Below are 19919 nucleotides of genomic sequence, written 5' to 3'. Positions count from 1 at the left end.
TTCAAGCATGACAACTCTCAACATGTACCACAGGCAGTTTACTACAACACAAGGCAGAGAAGATGAACACATTCACTCGCCGGTTGTTACTCACTGCTATTACAGAACATGTATTAAAGATAAGTAACGGCACAGAGGACACACTGACACGGGCTGCAGCTTCAGCACTGGGCCCGAGCCCAGCCTTGCGAGTGCCCATCCCAGCCCATCCAGTGGCACTCAGAGCCCCTGTCCAGCGGGGTTGAGCATCTCCTGCAGCACCAGGTGCAGCAGGTGGTTCTGCTCGGCGCTAAGCAGCGGCCACAGCTCGGCCTGCAGCGCCTTCAGCGCCTCTGCATCCTTCTCCTGGCATGCCAGCACGGCCGACTGCAGCAGCAGGAACAGCTCGGCCGGCAGGTAGGTGGACGCCGCCGGCAGACCGCCGCCCGCCCCGCCGCCGCCGCCCCCGGGCCCCGCCGCCGCGCCGCCCTCCGCCGCCTCCCAGCAGTACTGCTCCAGCGTCCGGGCGTGCTCGGGCAGCAGCTTGGCGGGCGGCGGCTGCAGCAGCAGCAGTAGCAGCACCCGCGACACCTCGCACCGCGCCAGCACATCCACGAACGCGCCGCCGCTCGCCACCCCGCCGCCGCCCCCCAGACCGGCCCCGGCCAGCGCCTGCGCCCGCGTCAGCGCCGCCAGCGCTCCGGCGTAGTCGCGACCCAGCAGCAGGCAGGAGGCGCGCTCGGCCAGGCAGCGCAGCGCCTCCAAGGGCAGCCGCGCCGCCGCCAGCAGCTCGGCCGCCCGTTGCAGGGCCGCGGCGGCGCGGGCGGGCCGGCCCGTGTCGCGCAGCGCCGCCGCCAGCTCCAGGCACAGCCCGGCCGCCAGGGCCGGCTGCCCCCGCTCCAGGTGCAGGCGGGCGGCGAAGGCGCCGCAGCTCTGCGCCGCCGCCACGTGCTCGCCGAAGCCGCCGCGCAGCCCCAGCCGCTGCCGCAGGTCCCGCTCCTGGCGCAGGAAGAGCCGCGCCGCCTCGGCCAGGGCGGCCGCCTCGGCGGGGCCGTGGAAGAGGCTCTGAGCGCAGCGCGCCACCGCCAGCTGGCACCAGGCCGCGTAGGGCAGGCTCTCTTGGGCGCGCAGCTCCCGCGCCAGCGCCGCGAACTGCTCCGCCGCCTCGGCCACGTTCGGCTTCCGCAGGAACCGCCGCCGCAGCTTGGCTGACACCAACCGGTACCGCGATAGGAAGTCCCCGTCGCCGCCGAGGCCCGGCCCGGGGCCGCCCGCCCCGCCGGGGCCGGAGCCACCCGCCGCCGACAGCATCGCGCGCCGCACACGAATGACGCGCCACGTCACGCTCCGCCCTGCTCCGCCTCAGACGCCACTGGCCAATCGCCGCCCGATCCGTAGTCACGCGGACGGCGGGGCGGAGCACTGAAGAGGCGGGGAGGAGGCGTGGCTATTGCAGACCGACGACTGGTCTAAGCGGCGCTCCGCCCACTAGAAGGCGTGGTTCTGCCGGGCAGGCCCCGCCCCTGGCGCGGCGGGGCTGAGCGGCCCCGCGCCCCCCGTCCCGTCCCCAGCGCGGCGGTGCCTCGGGAGAGCGGCGGGTAGGGGGGTAACGGGCTGTCGGGTGAAGCCGGCAGCAGCCGGGGTCAAACCATGAGAGTTTACCCCCATGGCAGGTGGGTGAGACCCTGGGCCGAAGGGGGGGCGGGGGGGGAAGGAATTTTATGTGAGTTCAAAAGGTGACAGATAAACACTTGGACGAGAGAGCTCTTGGGGTTCCTAAAAATAGATAAACCGCATCTGATTCGGGAAATCCGCAGCACTGAAAGTGTTCGGTGCCAAAGACAGTAAGTGGGTAGGGGAAGTACCATGCATGCTTGCCTGCTTCTAGCTTTTCCCTGAGCATCTGCTTACGGTGCTGCCACAGGAAAGGTCTTCATCCAGCCTTGGTCCTGCTGAGAGAGACTGTACTCCTATATGTATGAGCACATATACCAAACTCCACCCACACCGTGAGCTGAGGTGACATGGCTGGGGAGCCCTGTGGGGGTCCTCTGCCACCAGCCTTTCCTCCTGCTCTCCCCGCTGCTGAATATCTTATCAGCCAGGCTTGGTGGCAGGTGGCATTCAGCTCTCAGCTTGTCCCGAACAAGCTCAGAGCAGCCATGCGGTTGCTGTGACGTGGGCACTTTCCTACACGTGTCCCATCAGCACACTGGTAAAAGCTTAGTCTGAAAGGACAGAGTGGGTGTCAGTGCCTGAAACTGAAGTTCAAGTTCAGTACTTCTCATTGATGCTCAGAGTTCAATTCGTGTATTAAAAACCCCAAAGAGAAACATGAGAAAAACTCGCTCTGACCTATGCTTTTAGCTCACGAAAGGTACTGCAAAGCTGGCAAGTGAAATTGAAGTGTGGTCAATAACGTAGCTTAACCCTCTGTGCCTCTTCAGAATGAGTAAAAAATTCCCCAAATGAGTGATGATGCCGCAGCATAACAATGCTCACAAAACACCAGCTCACAACAGCCACACAGACCATAAGCTGTCAGCGTCTCACTGTGCTGCAAGACAGCCTGTGAGCTGCGGTGCTCTTTGTGCTTCCTGCGCTTGAAGCCAAGCACGGGCTGTAACCACTCGTCCTCAGGACTAAAGACCTTATTCCTGCTCCCAGTCCCAGAACACACCTCTGCTCCACCAACCTCTACTCTGGACTAGGCTGCGCAGCCAGGCTGGTGCCATCCCAGTGGTACCAGCCAGTCTAATAGAACACATCTCTCCCCGCAAGCCTGGCCTTACTTCTCTCCTTTATGCCCTCATGGCTCCCACCCAGGGTGACAGCAACCAGGAGCTCACTCCTCCCAGCTCTGTCCCTGCGCCCTTTCAGGAGCTGGGACACTGCAGAAGGGCTGGGCAGGAACACAGGGGATGTGAGTGTGGTGGTGAGCTTATCCATATGGATATGTTTGAAAGTGGTGGACACCAGACAGCTGATACTGTAGAAATGCACTTTCAAATCTCCTGGCCTTTCTCAGTTTACAGTTACCTGCCTGCTGGCTGGCAGGTCTGCTTAGGTTTATCTTTCCTAATTAATCAGCAAGGGCTGTGGGTGAAGCTGATGCAGCACAAGATGCTAGGACAAGCCGGAGAAATCAGTGGTTTGACAGCCTCCGACTTCCGTTCTTCAGGCTTTAAGACTTCCACAGCTGGAACAAATCCTCTTCCCGGTGACTCGCAGTCACCGGGTGACTCCTATGCTGGCCCTGCAGGGAAGCCGTGGTTTCTCTCTGGAGGGAAGCTGCACTTTGAGCTCACCCAGGGCATGAATGCTGTCTGGGCGCGGGGTGTCTGAGGAGCACAGCCAAGGCGTTTCAAATGGAGCCCCGTGCACCTGCTGGTAAAGCACCCTGTGGATCTGGATTTCATTCCTGTTTCCCAGAGTCACTAAGTCAGTATGTGCCTTGCAGTGGAACAGAGGATGGCAGGTGACCCAGCCCATCCCCAGGTCTGGGTTAGGCTTCAGGGTCAAGTCTGATGCTGCCGGTACTGGGAAGGCTGCCTGTGGGCTGGGGGAGTCCCGCTGAGGGGAGGCAGAGGAGCAGCAGGGATGGCCTGGGAAGTGGCATTGCTGCTGGAGGGCAGCTGGTGCTGACACAAGCCCCGGCAGCGCAGTGCCTGCCCACAGGTTTCCTGCATGAGTCCCTGCTGAGGGGTAAGAGCGCAGGCAGGTACAGGCAGGGGTTTCTCTTCAGCCCGCATGAACGGTGGCTTGGCCCACTTTTGTGGGGTCTGAATGCAGCCAGACCTAAAGCCTCTCGCAGAGCGGCTGAAGGGTGGGAAGCTGGAGGGTGGGAAGTAGACAGCTCCTTCCCCCAAGGGGCTCAGACCTCCGTAGCCCCCACGAGCTGCCCGGCAGCCCCCAAGCTCTGGTCACAGCAGGGACTTCTGGTTCCAAGAGCTCAGCGCTGCCTGTGCTGCTGACAGATGTTTCACACTGCTCACATTGGGACGCACGTGGCTGGAGGACTGACTCACTCCTCAGGACCTGCTTCATTTACTGCCCTTTGGGGCTTGCGCCAGAACGTGAGTTGCAGATGAAGAGATCCTGAGTTCAGGTCCCTCCAGGGGGCATGAGGAGCTGCCTGGGTGGTTGGAGACAGTCCTATTTGTGGGAAGAGGGGCTGAAGCGCTTGCTGTGGGGCTGGGAGGATGCTGGGCTCAACCCTGAGCTGTGCCCGTCTCTGCCCAGACACCTTGGCTGTTGGTGCCTCCCGTTCCCCGGGTGTACAGCAGTGCTGACAGCACGGAGGGTGCTGCCCCATCTTTGGTCAGGGCGGCTGTGTACAGCTCCGTGTGCTCTCTCAGCCCCAGCCAGACCCTGCTGCAGCAGCTGGCGGAAAGCAGCATATGAAAGGATTTCTCCTTTCCACTGCCATCACCTGCCCTTTCCTCCCCTGCCTGCCGGGGCTATTTGTGTCTGTGTGGGCGCACCTCACACAGCTCTGCGAGCTAAATCCAGTAACATGGAAACAGTTTGCAGAACAATGTGCTCCATGCACGTGGCTGTTGTGCTTTCGGTATCTGGGAGGAGGGCTGGGGGATGAGCCGCCTGTCCCCTCTCTGTGCAATTCCCCTGCCCGGAGGAGCTGCCCTGGCAGCTCTGGTCTGTCTCCACACCACCCCAGCCAGGCGCTTGGTGCAGGCAATACTGGGAATATCATTTGGGCAGGGTTGAAGCCAGTACAGGATCAGGTCAAGGGTCTCCAAGAAAATGGATGCTTCAAGGACTTCCAGCTGAATTGCTTCTCCCTCAGCATGGGCAAAGGCTGGGAGAACTCCGCTCCTTCTGCCAGTGTAGACCCATGCTCACAGCTCCGATGCCATGGGGTAGCTGTGAGTGGTGGCACACCACCATGCCCTATCTCCCTGGGGCTGAGCTCTCCTGTAAGTGCCCGGCATCCCCCATGGTCCCCGTGGGCAGTGGATGGTGCTTTCCTGAGGCATATCGGGTTCAGCTTGGGGATTGACCTATGCTGGTGTGAATGAGCTGATTTGGAGAGAGAAGCACCCTGGGCTGGACCATTAGTCTCTAAATTATCTCATTCACGTGAGCTGCTCCTGTGGCCATTGCTTGCTCAGGTAATTGGGTGCATGGGGTGCATTGAAGAGCCTACATGAGGACAAACCCCTGCAAAATGCACCCCTTCTCCAGGGCCAGAAGGGGAAAAACCCATCAAGCCCACATGGGAGGAGCTGGGAAACCGTGGAGGATGTTTGTCACGGTGAGAGATGTCGTCACCAGCCAAGGGCTTATAGGGGCCCCGGTGAGAGCAGGAAACGCTGTCACAGCAGGGGAAGGAGCAGAGGAGAGGTGCTGAGCTGAGAGAGGTAGGTGAGTCTGGGGTGACTTTTCTTCCTGATATGAGTCATTGGGGTATTTTTGTGATGGGGGTGAGTGTCAGGGGGGGAAGAGGGAACAGGGGGGTACTGAGGCCACCTAACTCAGGTTGGGGCTATGGCTAGTGGAAAAAGCTGGGCTGGGTCTGGGTAGGGAGAGCCATGGGCTCATCAGAAGGAGCCCAGGACAGGCAGGGACATCTGCCACACAATGGGCTCAAGCATGGCTGGAGTCACACACAGGCACAGGGACTGCAGCACAGCTGTTCACACTCAGGCAAACTGTCAAACTGTCACAGCTCCATAGTAGTCACAAGCGTGCAGACACACACAAAGCGTGTGCATCACTGGACCAACTCTCACTCGCACATGAAAGTGACGCTGCCATGCAAATGTGCGTACATGCACATACCCACACAGCTGTACATACATGCACACACCCCTGCATGACACACTCTCAGCTCTCTATATGCTTGTACCGGTAGTCAGGCTGTGCACACACACAGGGGTCGGTGCCTGCCCTTGCAGGGACCTGCACAGCCCCCTGGGTACGAGGCACTGCGGCGGGTGCGTACGCAGGTGCACACGGATGCCACAAAGATCCAGCTTGAAGCAGTCAGGTGCCCGGTGGCATCACCCCTGTGCATCAAGCCAGAACTGAGACTTTGAGGCATTCAACACATGGTGTTTCTAAAGCACTGTGTGTCACAAGAGCAAATCCAGCTATCTCTGCTGCCACTGTCCTAAGGTGCCCGAGGCTGGCTCTGCCCTGCAGTCTGCACTGGGGACGTATGAAAGGAGCAGAGAAGTCTTTTAGACAAGTTGTGGCAGGTGGGAAAGAAGTTAAAGGTTTTTGCAGCTACAGGTAACTCGACATCATGGAAAGCAGGGAGGAGAGTGAAGGGTGAGGGGCTGGAAGGAGCCAGATCTCCCATCCCTGCCTGGGGCAAACAGGAGCTCACGGGCCTGCAAAGTGCTTCTGGGGTCAGTCTCCATCAGGGACGGGCAGAGCCGGGTCACCACGGCTGCGGTGGCTCCATCCCCAATGTGGGCTCGCTCCTTGCCTTCCCTTGCTGGCGCAGGAGCCCTGCGACCTTGCACCATGGATGGAAAAGCGGCTGTGGGGAAAATCATGAGAAGAAGGCTGAGACCAAAGCTACACAGGCACACACACGCATGCAGCACCCAGAGTCAGAGCTCCAGCCTAAACACCAGTTCCAGCAGCGTTAGTGCACACCCTGCACTGTCACTGCTGACCAAGAGCTGCAGCCCTGTCCCATGATCCTGCACCTTGCAAGTGCCGGGATCACCAGGCGAGAAGGGATGGGCATGAGGGAGACCTGGGGAGGAGGGAAGAGTCCAGCGGAGGGGGCCTTGCTCCTGAGATGAGCCTGGGTATCTGATGTGAGAGCAGCAGACTGGTGATGAAGGAATGGCCGGGTGTGGGTTTGGTTTCCCAGCCTCAGAGGGGACAGTAGGGAGCACTGGCAGACCTCAGCAGTGTCCCTCAACAACGTCAATATACCCATACATATCATGCTGCATGTGATCTGAATTCATGTTTGCTATACCCATTTGGTTGTTCATGTACAATCAAAAATGTGTTTTTCCCCTGCTGAGGAGCCCCAGATTTTGGTATTTAGCAGGGTGTGCTCACCTAGCACACAGCAGCCAACTTCCACCACTCCAGTCTCAAGTCCTTCCTTAGCAGAGAGTAGCACAGAACAGCACGAGAGAAGCCAGGAGAAAGCCGGTTACCACACCTGGGACAGCAGAGTGCTGCCGGCCACCCGGACCAGCCTGTGGCAGGAGCATGGTGACCTGTTTTCTCATCAGTGTTGAGCGAGCAGATTGTCTGTGGGGGTTTCCCTGCAGGCCTGAGCCCCACAGGGCAGAAGGCAGTGTTGAAAAGCCAGCGTGTGAGCCTGGCCCACTCATGCTCCTAAGTCCCCAGTCCCGTTTTCTGTGTGCTATGCAAGCCGGTGGCCTTCACATAACAGTTTGGGGGACTGCAGAGTTGTGTTTGCAGTGACCTGGGGCACCAAGGAACCACAGAGGTACCACAGGGGTCTTCAATACCTACAAGTGACGGTGCCTGTATGGAGCCAGCTCATGCAGATGTCTGCTCCAACACCTCCTGCATTTTTCTTTCCAGATCCATGGCCCTAACAATGGACTCCCCGAGCACCCCCTTTCCTGCCAGCCAGCTCACAGAGCACAGACTCAGCAATTCCTGCTACCAGATCCAAGACGAGTTCCTCTCTGTGACGCTCCCTGTGATGTACTCCCTCATCTTCATCATCGGGCTGCTCAGCAACGCCCTGGCGCTCTGGGTGTTCTCATGCGGCACGCAGCGCAAGACCTCCATCACTGTGTACATGAGGAACCTAGCGCTCTCTGACCTGCTGCTCTCCCTCTGCCTGCCCTTTCGCATCGCCTTTCAAAGCAGAAGCGAGCCTCTGATCTTCTGCAACATTGTCGGGGCCTTCTTCTACCTCAACATGTATGTCAGCATCACATTCCTCAGCCTGATCAGCCTCGACCGCTACCTGAAGATCATCCGGCCCCTGCAGAAATTTAGGATTCACACTGTGTCATGTAGCACCATGGCGTCTGGGGTGGTTTGGTTTGTGCACACAGTGTTCATGCTGCCTTTCTTTTTTGAGACAAGAGAAAAAGGGTCCTGTGACCACAAGTGCTTCCACTTCAGAAGCAAAAGCACTACAGCAGCGGCTTTTAACATGGTCGCAGTAGCTACTTTCTTCATCCTGCTGCTGCTCTTCCTCTACTTCTACAGCAAGATATTTGCCAAGCTCCACAGAGTCTCTTCAGTGAAAGCTCAGCAGCTGAACAAAAGGACCAGCATGAGAGCCATCACCAAGACCTTCGTAGTCCTGATTATCTTCATTGTATGCTTCACCCCCTATCACATCATCCGCATTCCTTACATCCTTGCACAAGTAGGGGCCATTTCTAGTCTGCCCTGGAAGCAGGGTCTCCACCTCGCTAATGAGCTTGTGCTCTGCATCTCAGCCCTCAACAGCTGCCTTGACCCAGTCATCTTCTTCTTCTTGTCCAGCAGCTTCCGGAGGGCTGTGGTCTGCACCATCCGGGGCAGGCTGAAGAGAGCTCTCCTAGGTAACCAGGGTGGGCTGAACCACAGCAGGTCTGTGACAGAGGCATAGGCTTTCCAGTGGGGCCAAGGTCTCAGGCGTGGGACCTTCTCATCAAGGATTTGCTCTGACTGATGGTATTTACCAGACAAGGCTTGGTGGGAAGATGGAGAAAGAAACTGGAACCACTTAATGTTTCTTCCACTGACATCACCAGGGCTAGAGCTTCCCGGGGGGGGGTAAAAGAAGAGGAAAGCATGACTGTTTTTCCTGCACCAGCTCTGCTGACACAGCTGAAGAACATATTACCCAGGAAGAATGGAGGCTGGAAGTGTCAAAGGAGAAACAGCCTTGGCCTAGGTCTCCACCCAGACTGGGGAAGGGCAAGTACAGAGCCCACGACTGAGACAGTCTCCTCCACTGGGAGGAAGAGGAGCAATGGGAATCATAGAATCATAGGGTTGGAAGGGACCTCTGGAGATCATCTAGTCCAACCCCCTGCCAGAGCAGGGACACCTTAGAGCAGGTTGCACAGGAACGCGTCCAGGCGGGTTTTGAATGTCTCCAGAGATGGAGACTCCACCACCTCCCTGGGCAGCCTGTTCCAGTGCTCTGCCACCCTCAAGGTAAAGAAGTTCCTCCTCATGTTTAGGTGGAACTTCCTATACTCAAGTTTGTGCCCGTTACCTCTTGTCCTGTCACTGGGCACCACCGAAAAGAGCCTGGTCCCATCCTCCTGGCACCCACCCTTTAAGTATTTATAAACATGGATGAGGTCCCCCCTCAACCGTCTTTTTTCCAGGAGGATGCAAGAGGCAAAGAAGAATGGGAATGGGAATCTGCCATGAGTGTTTTCTAAGCGCCACATCATCTCCACACTAGAGAAAGCAGGGAAAGGGAAAGGGAGATGATGAGGGCGGAAGCATTGGGAAAAGAAGAGGGAGACACCCATCAGAGCATTACTTGGGGAGTGAGTGAATATTTTGCTTCATGATGGATCCCAGAAATGTGCACTGCGGGCCTTGGAGAACACTGCAAACCTGTAACCCCAAACTGGGACAATGATAACTTTTCCTCTCCTGTTACCAGTCTGTAACTCCAGGTCAGCCTCATTTTTCTGTGTATTCAAACAGACAGCTCTGGGCTTCCTTTAGCAATTCTCCTTTGCTCGTTTCACTGGCATGTTCACCCAGGACCAGCAGCTTTGCCTGGCCATTGCACAGCACTTGTTTGGTGCTTAGATCATGCCAAGAACATCCATCAAGGGGTCCAACGGCCAAAGGGAACGCACCACAGAAGCACCTAGCAAGATTTTCTGCCTTTCTTATTCTTCGTTGTCCATCCTCTTCCTGCAGAAGATAACATTTCCCTGTTTGTATTTTTTCCATTTTGTATGTTCATCTGTTTGCTTATTTTAGAAGACTGCAGACTTGGAGATACAGACTGAGCCGCTCACACATCAGGCAAACAGAGTCTGGGCAATGAGGAGGAGGGAGGATTTTCATTCAGACTGTGAACTGTTCTAGTAACTGCAAGTAACACTTGAATAATACTTGGGGGAATAAAATGTTACGTGAAAGACTGAATCCTCTGATCTTTCCGGTTAAGGACTGAGCAACCCAAAACCCCACTGTAGCTCTGTCGAAGGAGCACCTTGAAAGTCAGAGGACAAGGCTCACAGTGCTCTTTCATCTCTGCTACTAAAAACATTAAAAACAGGAGAGGGATATTTTTCTCTTTAATGGGGGTGGGGGGAAACACCAAAAGCCAAGGTCTTCCTGTGGAAAGCTGCAAATAAAGGTCACAAAAGTGTTCTTGTTTTCCAACTAACAAGAGTCGAAGCAGAAACGGTATGTGGTTCAGAAGCCTCAGCACCGCAACACCAGAGTACATGTGCCCTATACAGCTTGTGGGAAGTCAAGTTTCCCCCCTTGTAAGGCAAAGTCCCTCGACACCTCCCTGCCTGTACGGTAGCACAGAGGCTAGAAATCCTCACGACCCCACACCTGGCCAGCACCCCACGCCCGCTCCGCAGCGGGTACAGGACACACAACACCAATGCAAGTTTCCTTTTGGGGGAAACAAGAAGGACGATGGTGGGGGTGAGAGGAGATGGAACCCGCAGCGCGGGGGGTGGGCTGGCAGGCAGGAGGATGGAGGAGGCAGGCAGCGAAGCGGAGGCGGCACCCGGGCGGTGGGAGAAGCCACAGGGCAGAGGGGCTGATGCTCAGTCGCGAGAGGCAGATGCCCTACGACATGTCTACTTTCCTCGAGGCACCGGGTCCGAGAGCGACCGTATCTGTACTAATTGCAATTAGTGCGGGCGACGCTGAGCCAAGGGGTTCAGCCGTGCAGCCCCGTCTGCCAGCAGGGCCCCGGGCGAGCTCTGGGGACCGTGCAGGGGGTGTCACGGGGCCGGTTCCCTGTCCCGCCGTCCGGGAGCGGCGGGGCGGCTCTTCGGCCGTGTCCTGCGGGCCACGGGTCTCCCGGGGCGGGAGGGATCGGATCCTGCCGCCACCCGCCGCCGCTCTGCCTGTTCCGGGTGCCGACACGGGCAGGGGCCGCTTGGGGCGCCTTGCGGTGGCACCGGATCCACCCCCCCGCGCCGGCGTGGACAGCGGGGGCCCCTCGCCCCGCTCCGCCGGGCGCTGCCAGGCCTCGGCGCGGCTGCCGGGCTCCGCTGTCGCGTTCCCCGAGGCGCGGCGCTCCGGGGGACCGGGCTGCCTGGGCACCGCCGCCGCTGCGGCCGCGGGGCGGCGAGGGGAGCGGGTCGGGTACCACCACCGCCCCGCCGCCGCTGGCGGGCCCGCAGGGCGCCGGGCCGGGAGGTGAGGCACGGGGGCCACGGGAGCGCGGCGGGACTGGCCACCGAGCGGAGGCACGCGTGGGGCCGGGGGGGGGGGGCCGGGGGGCTGGGCCTGGCTCCCCGGCAGCGGGCTCGGCCGCCTCCCAGCGCGGCGGGGAGGTCCCCGGTGCCCCCGGGAGGCCGCTCTGCCATGCGAGAGCCGGGGCGCGGGGGCGGTGGGGTGGGGGGGCGATCGGCCGCCAGCGGCGGGAGCTGAGCGGTGAAAGCACCGGGCGAGCCCCGGGCAAGCGGGGCCGCTGAGCCGCGGGCAGGGAAGGGAACGCCGCCTCCAGCCGCCCCTCGCCGGGGCAGGGGCACTCGCTGCGCTGCCAGCAGCGCCCGGCAGCTCCGAGCAAAGCACAGATCCATCCCCTGGGCGTGTTTTTAAACTACGTGGTTTCGTTTCTGGAGCGGAGCTGGCGACGAGCACAGTGTTTTTCTCGACTCGTCTCCAGGTGTGTGGCTGACGGGGGATCACAGCCCCTCTCCTTCCCACCATGGCTCTGTCCTGCTCGTTGAGGCTACCGCACCGGCACCTTCGCCCTTCGTGTGCTCTCCTGAGCAGCCTGCCCGGTCGGGACCGCAGCCTGCTGACCGAGAAGAAGACAGCGGCCAAGTGGAAGGAGAAGCAAAAGGCCAGGGAGGGCTGCAGCCTGCCGGGTTCCTCCTGGGAGGAGAGGTACGGCTCCTCCAAAATGACCGGGCACTTTTCCAAAGCACCAAGCGCCTGAAGCGGTTAGAGCAGTGGATCAGGGCTTTCACCTCCGCCCAGCTCTCCCCAGTAGAAGAGCCAGGGCTCAGCTGGCTTCCCTGGAGCTTGGCCTGGGGATAGGAATAATGGAAAAGACAAAGGAAAAGGTCTAAGAGGAAAGGATCAGAGCAGTTGCCATACCGGCAAGCAAAAAGTAAGCAAGTCAATAATTCCCTGCCTGCTACACACAAACTGTGCGTATCACTGTGGTGGATTTAATCTAGTACAGCATTACATTTAATCTAGTACAGCATTAGCAAAAAAGATGCAGTAGTGGCTGGAAATGTGAGCAGGTAGATGATGCAGAGAATGATGATGAGAATGATGAGAGAAGCATCTTGCTCTTCTAGGGGAAAACTCCAGGGAGACAGGACTCAGGCTGTCCTTGGAGCAGCAGGGGATGGCCAAAGCCTCTGATTCAGTGGGAGAAAGCTTCCTGCAGTTTGTTGTGTTGTTTTGTTTTGTTTTGTTTTCCCTCTGACCCCAGTAGCATTTGAATACTCATTCCCCTGGCTTTACCAGGCTGAAGTCAGACCAAACTAAGGGCTCAGCAGGACCTCTCGGTTCCTATGGTGGGAAAACGCTGTTCCTGGCCCTGTCCTCTAATGGGGGATCAGAAAGATACCTGGGTTACCCAGGACACCCAGGCATTGCTGGTCCATCTTATGCCAAAGGCTCAGCCTGTCCTCTGGAGAACTGGTCGTTGTGGTTCCTGGGTCCCTCTTCCAGCCTCAAGTATTCTGCACCAGGAAGGTGCCATAAAGAGGAAGTTAGAATGTTTACAGCCTGCTCTGGTGCAGAGCCTGTACCAGAACAGTCTGGCCCATGAAGCAGCTGGGGGAGATGTTATGCCATAAGTATCAGGAGATGAGTAGCTCTGGGCACTATAGTGATGTTGTGCTTTCCAGGTTAGCAAATGTGGCAACTCCACTGTGGAGACTTCCCTATCAAGAGCAGCTGCAGGTAAGATGTGCTTATGTGGACTTTTCTCTGTCGTGCTGCCCCAGCTGTCCCTTCTATCTCCTTTGAGCAACAGCCCCTAGCATCTTAGTCGCTTAATGCTGTAAACTCTTCAGACCCCATTTACTACTGCTTTGATTCTTCAGTTGTTGTGAAGGCTAGAACTGGGAGGCTCCCTGTGGGTGGTGTGTGTGGTCACCAGCAGCACAGAGGATGGGCTCTCGCACAGCGATCCTGTCCAGTGCAGGACAGCTGCTTCAGTGGAGCTTCAGGTTGGACTGAGTGCTTCGGGCCAGCGCTTGGGGACCACAGACACAGGATTTCTCTCTCTCCCTGTTGCTCCAAGTGGCTGTGGTGATGAGAAAGGCAGAGTTCCTCTACGGCTATATACCACTTGCAGTATTCCCACCTGTTAGCCTTCCCAGAGGTGGGTGATGAAGAGCTGCCTACCTTCGTGTGGTCCTGTGAGAGTGTTTCTGGCTTAGGACTCCTCTGCAGGTGAAGTATAAAAGCCAGAGGAAGGTTTTGCAGACGCTGGCATCTCGTCTTGAGGAGCTGGGCATAGGTGCGCAGAAACGTGATGGACTCTGCTGTCCTCTCCAGCCTGTAGTCCCTTCGGTGAGTATCCTGTGGGAGCGCTGTCCACTCTGAGCCACTAACAGTCTCTAACTCAACTCCTGAAGAGTCTCATAGTGGGCATTACTTGGTTGCAGAGAATATGTCTGTGGCAGTCCGTGCTAGCTTCTGCTTTGCAGCCTGTGACTGCTGGAGAGTGAAATGAGCCCAGTGGTTAGGAACGCTTTTTGTGCCCAAGCCTTCCCTGATAAACCTGTCACCATTCTGTCACAGAGAGCCATTTCTTCTTCCCAAGGGGGAGTACTAGGGGTCTCGTGCACAAGCTTTGCTTCTGTGTTTTGCACATTCAAGTGTATCTTCCTGTGTTGCCAACAGAACAACCAGGCTGGGTTTTCGCTTCCATTACTTTTTCTTTTAATCCAAGGCTTTACTTTTCCTTCTTTTCTCCCTCAGCCTGTCATTAATGGCTACCGAAACAAATCTACTTTCTCTGTGAACCGAGGACCAGATGGGAACCCCAAAACCGTGGGGTTGTATGTGGGAACTGGCAAAGGTCAGTGCAGGATAAGGAGCGGGGTAGAAAGCTGCTGGCGTGGGCGCAGTTGGGGTGAGGCTCTGCTGGGCCAGTCTCCACCCGAGTTAGAAGGCTGAATCCTGCAGGATGCCAACAGAAACACCACCAAGTCCAGGGCAGCAATTTTAAAACCTCAGTTCATTAGTTTCTTCAGAAACACCAGCTTCTAATTTGCTAAATACAGCAGCAAGGATGACAGCTGTGGTAGCAGCCCCTCCAGGATTTAGCTTTGTTATTAATTACGCTCTTTCTGTGGTTTTGGCGTGTTCCGGGAGCTAAGCAGGGAGAGCACGGGGGGGTGTGCACATCCATAGGCAGCAGAGTAACGTTGGAGCGTTTGGCATGTGAGAGGCGGTTTGGTTTTGTGCAACAAAGATGTGAGCTGTGTGCTCCTTGCAGGCTGCTCAGTGGTGAACTCGTTCACACCATCGATACTAGGTTTTGCTTCTCAACATCCATAGCAAGAGGCACTGGGGTGGTCGCTGGGTTCTTTTCTCATGGAAAAAATAATTCCATGGATGCATTTTACCTCTGACAGAAGTTTAGCATTTAAACTGAAGTGGGGATGCTGTCTTCCAGGCAGCCTAAACTGCTTTGCTGCTGTATGCCCACACCATTACTCTCCAGTCAGAAAAGCAGCTTGCTCTGCTCTGGCTCCCTTAGTTTAAGAACAGTGCAGTGGCTCCTTCGGGAGTTGCTAGAGGACATTTAAAAAGCTCCCGGAGCTCCAACCTCTTCATGGAATTTAGTGACAGTAATTCTGGCAGGTCCTGCAGACTGGGGGTACCCAGAACATCACAGGATTTAGTGACGGGGCACTTACATACGAGTTGTTTGGGTTTTTTTCTTTTTTTTTTTTGTACAGTGGGAGAATTCAGGGAAAGGCCTCTCCACAGATTATCATGTCAGATACTACAGTGGTTTACATACCCTGAAACAAAACAATTAAATACCTGTCTGTTTCTCTCCAGCAAGAAATATTGTCTGTGTGAAAGCCAACCACATGGAGAACATACCCCCAAAACACAAACAAGTAGCACAGGTAAATAAATAAGTCTGTCCCTAGACTGTGGAATAGAGGGACTGCCATGACTCTTATTTGGGAGAACATTGTAATTTTAGTTACGCTGGGTTTTCAAGTCCTTTTTCATGTTCTGAAAAGTTTCAGGCCTGACTCTGGTTGATGGATAAATATTTTTTTTAAACTTGCATGTTAATGTTGCAGTCTCAAAACTGTCCCAAAGAGTGAAGTTAAACAAGTGACAATGAATTCCTGCCAATCTATTAAAATATGTAAGAATCACAAATTGCAATTATTTCAGTGTCTTGTCTTCCGAGAACTTGGAAAGAGCTTTCACTCAGTGTATTGAAATTAAACAGAAAAAAACAGATGATACTGGTAGAAGGGCCATGCAGTTGGGATGCACAGAGTTATGCTGAGACCAGGGCAGTTGTCTTTGCTGTCCTACAAGGGCTGTTTCCCCTCTGCTCAGTGCTATGAGGAGTTCATCCGTCGCTCCCCCCTGGATCCCTGCATCCTCTTCCACGAAGGTGGACACTGGCGGGAGCTCGTGGTACGCACCACCAGCTGTGGCCACACCATGGCTATCATCACCTTCCACCCCCAGGAGCTGGGCCAGGTGAGTAGGTGGAGGACGGGGCCCCTGGCAAGAGGCATATCAGGCGTCCGGCTGACCTGAGCTCGCTGGGTGTATCGCTGGGGAGAGGTGTCTAACCAGATTACCCAAACAGCCAGGTTTTCCTTTCTCGCTCTTGACAGGAGGCACTGGCTACTCAGAAAGCATTGCTTAAGGAGTTCTTCACATGTGGACCTGGAACAGTCTGTGCCTTGACTTCACTTTATTTCCAAGAGAGGTACGTGTCTTGACACAGGGAAAGAGTGGAAACAAAGCCACCTCCTTTTTCTACCCCCCCCCCCCCCCCCCCGATCAAATTTCAATTCTACCAGTTGAGGGAGAGCTTGAAGAGAATGACAGATGTTTGGATGCCTCTTGCAGACGTGGTTTTAAGATGGCCACATCTTTTGGTTTTCCACACCTGAAATACTTGAATACACTATGGTTCTACCTCATGGGAGTTATGAGCCTGGGAAACTAAAGAAAAAAAAAACAACTACAGTGACTTTCCCAAGAGAGTAAATCACATTAGGAGCAAAACTGAGGAATAGACCCTAGGACTGCTGCCTTCTGTGAAGTCATTTTGATACATTTAATGAATTCTAGGATGTGCAAGTTACAGATCCCTTACAAAGAATCAAAATTCTTTGATCCTGTTGAAAGGCTCACATGAAATAGAAGTTGGGGGGGGGAGAAGCATCCTCCCCTGCACACGAGCACCCCAGGAATGGAAATGGAAATCAGCTGCCTCCCTGCTGCCTCCTAACAGCTGTTTTTTGTGTGCTCTGCTAGCACCATGACACGCTGCTCCCACGAGCAGTCCCCCTTCCAGCTCCTTCACGGAGAACCGCACATCTTTGAAGAGGTGCTTGGCCTGAAGTTTCGCATCTCTCCAGATGCCTTTTTCCAAGTAAACACGGGTGGAGCAGAAGTTCTGTACCAGGCGGTTGGGGAGCTGAGTCAGGCTGGTGGGGACACTGTCCTCCTCGACATCTGCTGTGGAACGGGTGAGCGGTGGCTGTGTGAGCCTGGCTCCCAGGGCTGGTGCTTTGCGTGCCAAAAACGATCCCCACTTTCTAAAGGCTTGTTTCTTCAGCATGGATGTACAGAGCATTTTTATATCCCTCTTTTCCAGGCACGATTGGTCTCTCTCTGGCTCACCAAGTGTCCAAGATTATTGGTATTGAGGTGGTGGAGAAGGCAATAGAAGATGCCAGGTGGAATGCAACATTCAATGGTGAGTTCAAACTCGCCGTGGCAGAAAATTTCAAACTAACCGCTGAAAAATTGGAAGCAGAAGTGAGCGGGGGCACCCCAACAGGTTACTTCCACGCAGCAAAGAGCAGTACTACATGTTATACCTAACACCTGGTGAGACTGACTCTGCTCAGTTCATGTGGTTGCTTTTTGCTTCACAGGAATTTCAAACTGTGAGTTTCACAGTGGAAAGGCAGAGGCCGTGTTACCACAACTCCTGTCATCGTGGGAGGATGCCCGACCCCTTGTTGCTGTGGTGAACCCATCTCGAGCTGGGCTCCGTGAGAGAATATGCTATTTATTTTCATCTTGAAAACAGATAATTTTTAACAAGTTCTGTGAGACCTGTTATACTGGCTCCAAACCCTCTGCTCACTTAGTCTCTGGTTTCTTACCTCGTTGCTGACGGCAGCTAAAATCCCATGGAGTCTGCTGTTTTCAGTGCCTTTATCATGCTTTCTCATTAAAGCAGCCAGCTTTAATCTTTTTGCCACCTTTTGTGGCAGGCTCACAGAATTATTTAGGAGAGAAGGAGCCTCTGGAGGTCTGTGGTGCAACCTCCCAGCTAAAGCAAGGGCAACTTCAGAGTTGTATGAGGTTGCACAGGGCTATAAAGCCCAGTTGAGGTTTGAATGTGTGGTTTGAGGGTGGGTACCCTCTCCGGAAAATGTTTTCCCTAATATATTTAATCAGCATTTCTTCTTGCTGTAGTGCATGTGTTGCCTCTCATGCTCTTCTTATGCCCCTCTGAGAAGATTCTGCCTCCATCTTCTCTGTAAGCCCCCATGAGGCCCCTGAAGATAGCAAATGGATCCCTGCTCACCTTCTCTTCCCCTGGCCGAATAGCCCCAGCCCTCATGCTCTCCTCATGCATGCCTAACTGTCTTAGTGGTCTCTGCTGGACATGCTCCAGGGTGTACTGGGAAGTCCCAAACTGGTCCTGGTGCCCAGATGCAGTCTCACAAGTGTGTGGGGGAGGTTTTACATGCCTCTGCTTAATTAAGTAACAATGTTTGTCTCATCCTTCATCCCCCTGGGAAGCGGAGGGATTTCCCCCACTGCTCTTCCATGCCAAGTTGGCTGAGCTCTTAGCAGCATGGGTCGCATCCCTGGCCTCCCAAGAGCCTGCATCTGAGACAGGACATGGCAAAATGTGTATATTCTTTTTCCGCTGTATTTTTAACAGTTCAATGCGGTTCTGTGATGCTTACTGTGCAATCATTCCTTCTGGAGAGCTCACGGTGGTGGTGGGTCACTGGGAAAGCACAGTATCTGTTTTTGCAGATTACAGGGTTGTGCAAGCCATCCGAAACTGCAAGTCCATCCGAAGGCTGCTCTACATCTCCTGCAAGCCAGAGGGAGAAGCCATGAGGAACTTTCTTGAGTGAGCACCCTCCTCTCTTCCTTTCCACTGACCTTAGTGGCAGACCCTATTATGTCCAGACAAGGGCATAAATATCTGACCTTGGTTTAGGAAGGTTTTTCTTGCAACTGAATTTCACTGGGTGAGCTCTGCAGGTGTGATCCAGGATGAGTCAGTGCATGGTCAGAAGTGGTTTATGCTTCTGCGTTACTTTGGGTTTACCTGCAAGCTGCAGTCGCTGGTTTAAGGTAGCAGGTATTCTCTGGGGTTTATGTTCCAGCAGAATGCTTTAGTTTATCAGTAAAGAACAGGAAAGAATGTGAACATGCTATAATGTCATTGTGCATCCTTCCCCAACAAAACAGCATATCTGGATGCGGGATACGGGGTCCACTGGGTTCACTGCAGGAAGGTTGGCCCCTAGCCGATGAAGTGAAGCCAAGGGGATTAGTCACCTGCTTAGGGTTAATCATATAGCTAAGTCTTCATCTGGGGCAGGCCCATTTGCAGGTGATAAATCTGTCTGCAGGTAACCAATGAAGGTAGTTCAAAACTTAGTATTATTTCCTAAGGGTATTAAGTGTCTCTCAGCTGGGATTGCTCATGAGAAAGGGAGCTTTAATCCTGCCACTGACTCTCCAGCTTGTCCATGAGGTTTTCAGAGCTGGTTTGGGATTCATTTATCGATGGTTCCAGACCTCAGCCACTGTCAGCTGAAGTCTCTGAGGGATGTTCGCCAAACACGCAATACCTCCTGAGTGCATCCTCTGTGCTGTTGTGCTACTGATAATGGTGGGAAGGCTTCTGCTACTGGTCTAAAGGATGCCCTCTTTGCTTTCCACAGGCTGTGCTGCCCACCTGACCCAAGGAAGAAGCTGTCAGGAGAGCCGTTTGCCCCCACGTTGGCTATACCTTTTGACATGTTTCCTCATACTGTTCATTGTGAGCTGGTGCTGCTGTTCACCCGCTGACAAGGAGGCAGGTATGCCAGCTCTGAGGGCTTGGGCAGCAACCTCCTACTGTCCTCAAGACTAGAGTCTATGTAGTTAGGATTTTAACTTATTTTCTTTAAAGTTGTATGAAAATAAATAATTTTGCTTTTGCTCTTACTTTGGGTTGCCTAACTACGCTGTTCTGTAAGGAAAAACTTGGATTTCTGGGGTGAAAAGGTTCTCTGTAGCCTTTCATCACCCTTTCCCACCCTGCAGCCCTCCTCTTGGGCTGCTGGTTGAAGAAGCCTGGAAAATACCCTCTCCCTGGTATTGTGGGTTTTCACCATCAGCATGTGAATATGAAGTACTAAAATCCACTGTATTTTCTTAATACTGTCATGCCATTAGTTCACAGCTTGCTTTGAGGATATTTCAGGTGTTTTTCAAGTTGATAGTGAACTTGCTATGAAGAGGTCATAGGAACCATAAATCCTCATGCTTCACTGGGAAAATGTTGACTCTTGGAGTCAAGGAAATATTTC

General features: G+C 54.9%; 3 protein-coding genes across 3 annotated transcripts; 2 read left to right on the top strand and 1 right to left on the bottom strand.

Moving 5' to 3' along the window:
- Window positions 1–65: 65 nt before the first annotated feature.
- On the bottom strand, window positions 66–1290 carry LOC309675697 (40-kDa huntingtin-associated protein-like; the record flags this gene model as incomplete). The annotated part of the gene is made up of 1 exon (XM_082488048.1): window positions 66–1290. One exon carries the CDS (start codon window positions 1288–1290, stop codon window positions 220–222), a length of 1071 nt encoding a protein of 356 aa, XP_082344174.1. The 3' UTR covers window positions 66–219.
- A 6250-nt stretch (window positions 1291–7540) lies between these two features.
- Window positions 7541–8554, top strand: LOC309676010 (putative G-protein coupled receptor 34; the record flags this gene model as incomplete). The annotated part of the gene is made up of 1 exon (XM_082488453.1): window positions 7541–8554. The coding sequence occupies one exon, from the start codon at window positions 7541–7543 to the stop codon at window positions 8552–8554; it is 1014 nt and encodes a 337-aa protein (XP_082344579.1).
- Window positions 8555–11276: 2722 nt separating this feature from the next.
- Window positions 11277–19552, top strand: TRMT2B (tRNA methyltransferase 2 homolog B). The gene is made up of 13 exons (XM_082488308.1): window positions 11277–11310; window positions 11783–12006; window positions 12987–13041; window positions 13537–13656; window positions 14068–14167; window positions 15160–15230; window positions 15682–15828; window positions 15969–16063; window positions 16618–16832; window positions 16961–17062; window positions 17244–17363; window positions 18367–18466; window positions 19290–19552. The coding sequence occupies exons 2-13, from the start codon at window positions 11825–11827 to the stop codon at window positions 19414–19416; spliced, it is 1434 nt and encodes a 477-aa protein (XP_082344434.1). The 5' UTR covers window positions 11277–11310; window positions 11783–11824; the 3' UTR covers window positions 19417–19552.
- The last annotated feature ends 367 nt before the right edge of the window (window positions 19553–19919 follow it).

The sequence above is a fragment of the Vanellus vanellus genome (genome assembly GCF_965231255.1).
Source record: "Vanellus vanellus genome assembly, chromosome: 10".
NCBI classification, from domain to species: Eukaryota; Metazoa; Chordata; class Aves; order Charadriiformes; family Charadriidae; genus Vanellus; species Vanellus vanellus.
This window is presented reverse-complemented; position numbering and strand designations above follow the sequence as displayed.